We start from the raw sequence: 5179 nt of genomic DNA, 5'->3' as shown, positions 1-5179 counted from the left end.
TTCTCCATGGCTCACAGTACCAAGAGTACTGCTGGCTGAGAGACTCCACCCTTCTTGGGCTCACAAAGGAAAACTGTTGTCATGGCTACATTGTTACATACCTGGCAACTATCACTGAAATTACCTCAGCAGGATCTGAACCAACAGAAAGCCAACAGAACTCATGGGGTGAGGACAGGATTGTTCTGGTAGACTGGGGCAGCCTGCCAGCTTCACCTGGGGGACCATATAAGAATTTTGGAATCCTGTGATTTTAAAACTACCAAAGTATCTGTTTTACCACCAAGTGGACCAGAGTTCTTTCTTTTTTGGCGAAGTTCACAAGATCAAGTGCAGACATGTTTAATCCACACATATTGGATATTCCTGCTATAATTTTTGACATTGGTTCAGGACTCTGCAAAGTGGGCCTATCAGGAGACATTGGACCCCATCATGTCATCAGTGCTGTTGTGGGGCACCCTAAACTCAACATACCTTCATCAGGAGCCAACCAGAAGAGTTACTTTGTAGGAGAAGAAGCCCAGCACAGGTATGACAATTTATATTTGCACTACCCCATTGAGCGTGGGCTGGTAACAAAGTGGGATGACATGGAAAAACTCTGGGATCACCTTTTTGAGTGGGAGCTAGGAGTCAAACCCAGCAAACAGCCTGTGCTAATGACTGAGCCCTCCTTGAACCCAAGGGACACTCGAGAGAAGACTGCAGAAATCATGTTTGAGAAATTTGATGTGCCTGCATTATACCTGTTCAACCATGCAGCAGCAGCTCTCTATGCCTCTGCCTGTGTCACAGGCCTGGTGGTGGACAGTGGGGATGGGGTCACTTGCACTGTCCCCGTCTATGAGGGTTACTCCTTGCCTCATGCTGTCACCAAACTCTATGTGGCAGGGAGGGACATCACTGAACACCTCATCCAGCTTCTCCTTGCTAGAGGTTATAACTTCCCTTGCATGTTCAACAAGGTCATGATGGATGACTTGAAAGAGAAGGTATGCCTTGTCACCTTGGAGCCGGAGAAAGAGATACCCAAAAGGCAGCAGGAGGTTCTGAGACAATACAAGCTGCCAGATGGGAATATCATACAGATTGGGGACCATCTATGCCAGGTGCCTGAGGTTCTTTTTGGACCTGATCAGCTAGGCATCCATGACCCAGGAATTCCCCAAATGGTTTACAACAGCATAATGATGTGTGACACAGACATCCAGAAGAACCTTTTTGCGGATATTGTGCTATCTGGAGGCAATACTCTATTTCCTGGCTTTGAAGAAAGGCTCATGAAAGAGTTGGAACCACGGGTTTCCATAGGAACTCCCATCAAGATCACAGCTTCTCCAGATAGATGTTTCTCTGCATGGATTGGTGCATCCATCATGAGTTGTATGAGCACTTTCAAGCAGATGTGGGTTACTTCTGCGGATTTCAAGGAGTTTGGGAAATTTGTGGTTCAGAGAAAGTGCTTTTAGAGTCCACTGATCACAGGGTGCAACTCAAAATGTCAGGTGAACAGAGTATTGGCGGGGAGAGATAGGATTGTTCCTTATCCTTCAGTAGAATGTTCAATAAAAGTGTTCATCCCATTTCAGGCTTCTATTAATTCTAGTGCACACTGTAAGCATTGTACAATTATTTATTTGACTACCTCTCAGTTCTTTATAGTATAGATCTAGGAGTAGAACTTCTGGGTCATACACTAATTCTTTTCTTTAACTTTTTGAACACTCCCAAAATGCTTCCCTCAAAGTGTCAGCATTTTACATTTCCATCAGCTATGTATCAATCCATTTTACCTACATTGCTGCCAATAATTGGTAATTGGGAGAAGGATTAGTAGTCATTATAAATACTATGAAATGATATCTCATTGTGCTTTAGAATTACAATTCCTTAACAGAGATATTACACATTTTTATGTATTTATCTTTTTTTGTTTATTTTCATTGAGGAGATATCGTCATTTCTTGGTTCATTTTTAATTGGGCTATGACTTCCTAATTTGTTGATTAGCTGTTTATTCTCTTAATTTTTTTATGAAAAGAACTTTTCAGTGTTGATGAAGTCCAATTTTTCAGGTTTTCCTTAGCTACTTGTATTTTTGGTATCATTTAAGAAGTCATTGCAAAATTCTGTCATGAAAATTTAGCCCTATTTTCTTCCAAAATTGTGTGGCTTCAGGTTTTAATGTAAAGGTTTGGATTAACTGTGTATTATCGTTTATGTTTATGTTGAAAGATAATAATCAGCTTCATTTTCTTGTACCATGACATCTAGTTTTGTTGACATTTCTTGAGGAAAATTTTTTCCCATTGTATGATATTGACATCTTAGTTGAAATTCCATTGGCTGTATATGTAATGGTTTATTTTTGTACTATTTATTCTATTTCCTTGATTTATATACTTATATTTATGTTACTAACATGCTATTTCAATTCTTTAGCTTTGTATTAAAATTTTAAGTGAGTAACTGTTAGTCCTCATAATTTGTACTGTTTTTACAAAAGTAATTTGTGTTTTGGATCTCTTATATATGGATTTTACTGTAGCTTTCTTCATTTCTATAAAATCCTCCTAAAGCATTGTTTTTAATTTATATATAAATTTGAATAATATTGTCGTATTAACAATACCATGCACTTCATATACACACAATATTTTTATTCACAAATTCTTTGAATATTTCAATATTATTTTGCAATTTTCTGTTTAGAAATCCTATATCTTCATTTTTAATTTACTACCAATATGCAATATTTTATGTTATTGCAGATTCAATTGCTTTCTCAATTTCCTTTATGTGTTAGCTTTAATTATGTGTAGAAGTAAACCATTATTTGCATGTTGATCTCATTATTGACCATTATCAATAAATTTGAGAAAAGAAGGAAAAATTTATGAATGAAGAAAAAACTCCTTGCTATATGCATGAAAAATTTTAAAAATATGTTAATACCTAGGTATAACATATTTAGATATATGTTTGTAAGAGAATGATCTATTTTAAATCATATGAGCATCTCCAAAGACAATAATTGTGTGGAGAAGGTAAATTATTGGGGTTTCATTATATGATTTCTATTTACAGTGCACATAAGGTTACCAGGCCATATTAAAATTTCAGAATTATAGAGAACTTACTAGGAAATCTCCTAAGAAGTTGAACATATGTTGCAAGCATCAGGATGGGCTTGCCATAAGGCAGTAAATTTTAACTCAGGTGCTGATAGAAATACACAGTCAAAATCCAAGAAAAATATTTTTGTGTATTACTATATGCAAATTCCAATTATAAAAATATTAAGTAAAATATTTTATAATATTTATATCATAATACCATCCTTATACTTTCAGCTACATTTAAGTACTGAACAATGTTACTCATTATAGATGTTTGGTATATTTCTTCATATTCATAGCAAAATCCTTAAAACATATACAGAAGGAGACAATAAACTAATTTATATCCCTATATAAATTAGTTTAGAACTCCTTAAGTACTGCACCTTAAAATATTGTGTTGTGCTTTACTCCACCCAGCTATCTGTCTGTAATGATAATTGAGAATTTTCATGCTAAAAACTTTTAAAAGAGATATAAATATTGAGGAGAAATGACTGAGGCTGATATAGTTTACCATATGAAATCACTTACATTTCTTGATATAAACTCATGAAAATGAACTATAAAAATTGGACTCACTCATTGTCATAATGTGTGATTCATCTGAATTTCCATACGTAAATTATAAATATCCTAGAGACGGAATAAAGGTAAAGCACCCGCAACAAATATGAGGAATGTCAGACTAACACAAACTTTATTCTTATAAATGAAAATTCTTACAATGTTGAATAATTCTAATTTTTGTAGCTCATTTTTGTGCTTTCTGGAAGACTATCTAGACATCACAAGGTGTGAACATCCTCTACTTTTCACGGACGTGTACTTAAAGGGCCTTTTCCTTACCTACAGTTCTATTCAAAGGAAGATTTTTACATGCCATCTGATTTTGAGAAGGTATTAATTACATAATTTAGCCTCTTCATTAATTAGGTGAGGTCAATAATAGTACCTAGTTTGACCATTTTTATACACATGAATAAAATAGAATAGTGAAGTTTGTTAAAAATTTTGTTTAAAAGTTAGGGAAATTTTGTGTGAAAGACTAATAGAGGGTATGATTTTGATCAGAAATATCGCAATGAAACCCCTTTGTACATTTAATACATGCTGATAAAAATAATGGGTGTCTGCCTCAGAATAATTCTATCTTAAGTCATATTTATAAAATACAACAGTTTCTTACACACAACACCAAGGAAAAATGCAAAAATCTAGAGCTGTAATGAAAGCTATAAATATTTGTTAATTGTTAATAATGAATATCCATTGTCATTCCTCTTAATATTTTATCTAAGTTTTATGCTTAAAATATTTTCTTTATGAAAATCAGAAAAATGATGAAAAAGATACAGGAAAAGACAAAAGGAAAATACTATTTGGTATATTATTTGATTTACTTTTGACAGGTAAACAAATATTGTTATTAAAAGAATTTCTGTTCATTGATAGATAAGAGTTATGCACAACATCAATAATTGCAAAGAAACAAATGGAAAATTGAAAAAAGTATAAAGAGGTAGTTCTTAGAAGAGGAAATCTAAATGGCTAAGAAGTATATTAAGGGATATTATAGCTCATATAATCTTAGACATTTTGTCATTTACCATATCTTCAAGGGCTATAGAGCCATGTCATCTTGATAGGGGGTATGTTGTTTTAAACTGAGTTGCTCTGCATCTTGAAAACATAGAACAAATATGACTCAAGGTAACTTTGGACACCTTGCCACTTTGTCTGGGTAATAGCTGGCCATGAGAGATGGTAATGGACAGAGAGAAAGTATGATGCAATTTCACAGAGATGTTCAAGCAGCAGTGAGCTGTGATAGTGAAGGATGTGGGAGTCAGAGGTTCTACTCTATTTGTCAAAGAGTTGTTCCTATTGCCTCAAATTCCCAGTGGAAGTAAAGCAGAGTTTTGGCCTGTGAAATATCTGGCCTCTAGAACTTGCCTTCTGGCTATGTGTCTTGGCTGATTTATGGGTCAGAGACCCTCTAGCCAAGACCTTCTGAATCATGTCATTTCCATAAACCCTCCCCCAAACAGAGAGGT

The 5179-nt window shown here is 34.7% G+C and overlaps 1 protein-coding gene across 1 annotated transcript; it reads left to right on the top strand.

The window, feature by feature from the left end:
- Positions 1–338: 338 nt before the first annotated feature.
- On the top strand, positions 339–1472 carry LOC141419923 (actin-related protein T1-like). Its single transcript, XM_074064395.1, has one exon. It carries the CDS (start codon positions 339–341, stop codon positions 1470–1472), a length of 1134 nt encoding a protein of 377 aa, XP_073920496.1.
- The last annotated feature ends 3707 nt before the right edge of the window (positions 1473–5179 follow it).

Source organism: Castor canadensis, chromosome X, assembly GCF_047511655.1.
Source record: "Castor canadensis chromosome X, mCasCan1.hap1v2, whole genome shotgun sequence".
NCBI classification, from domain to species: domain Eukaryota; kingdom Metazoa; phylum Chordata; class Mammalia; order Rodentia; family Castoridae; genus Castor; species Castor canadensis.
This window is presented reverse-complemented; position numbering and strand designations above follow the sequence as displayed.

Bases quoted from the DNA above. Each gene is read 5' to 3' on its own strand.
- LOC141419923 (XM_074064395.1), top strand. From the start codon at position 339: ATGTTTAATCCACACATATTGGATATTCCTGCTATAATTTTTGACATT.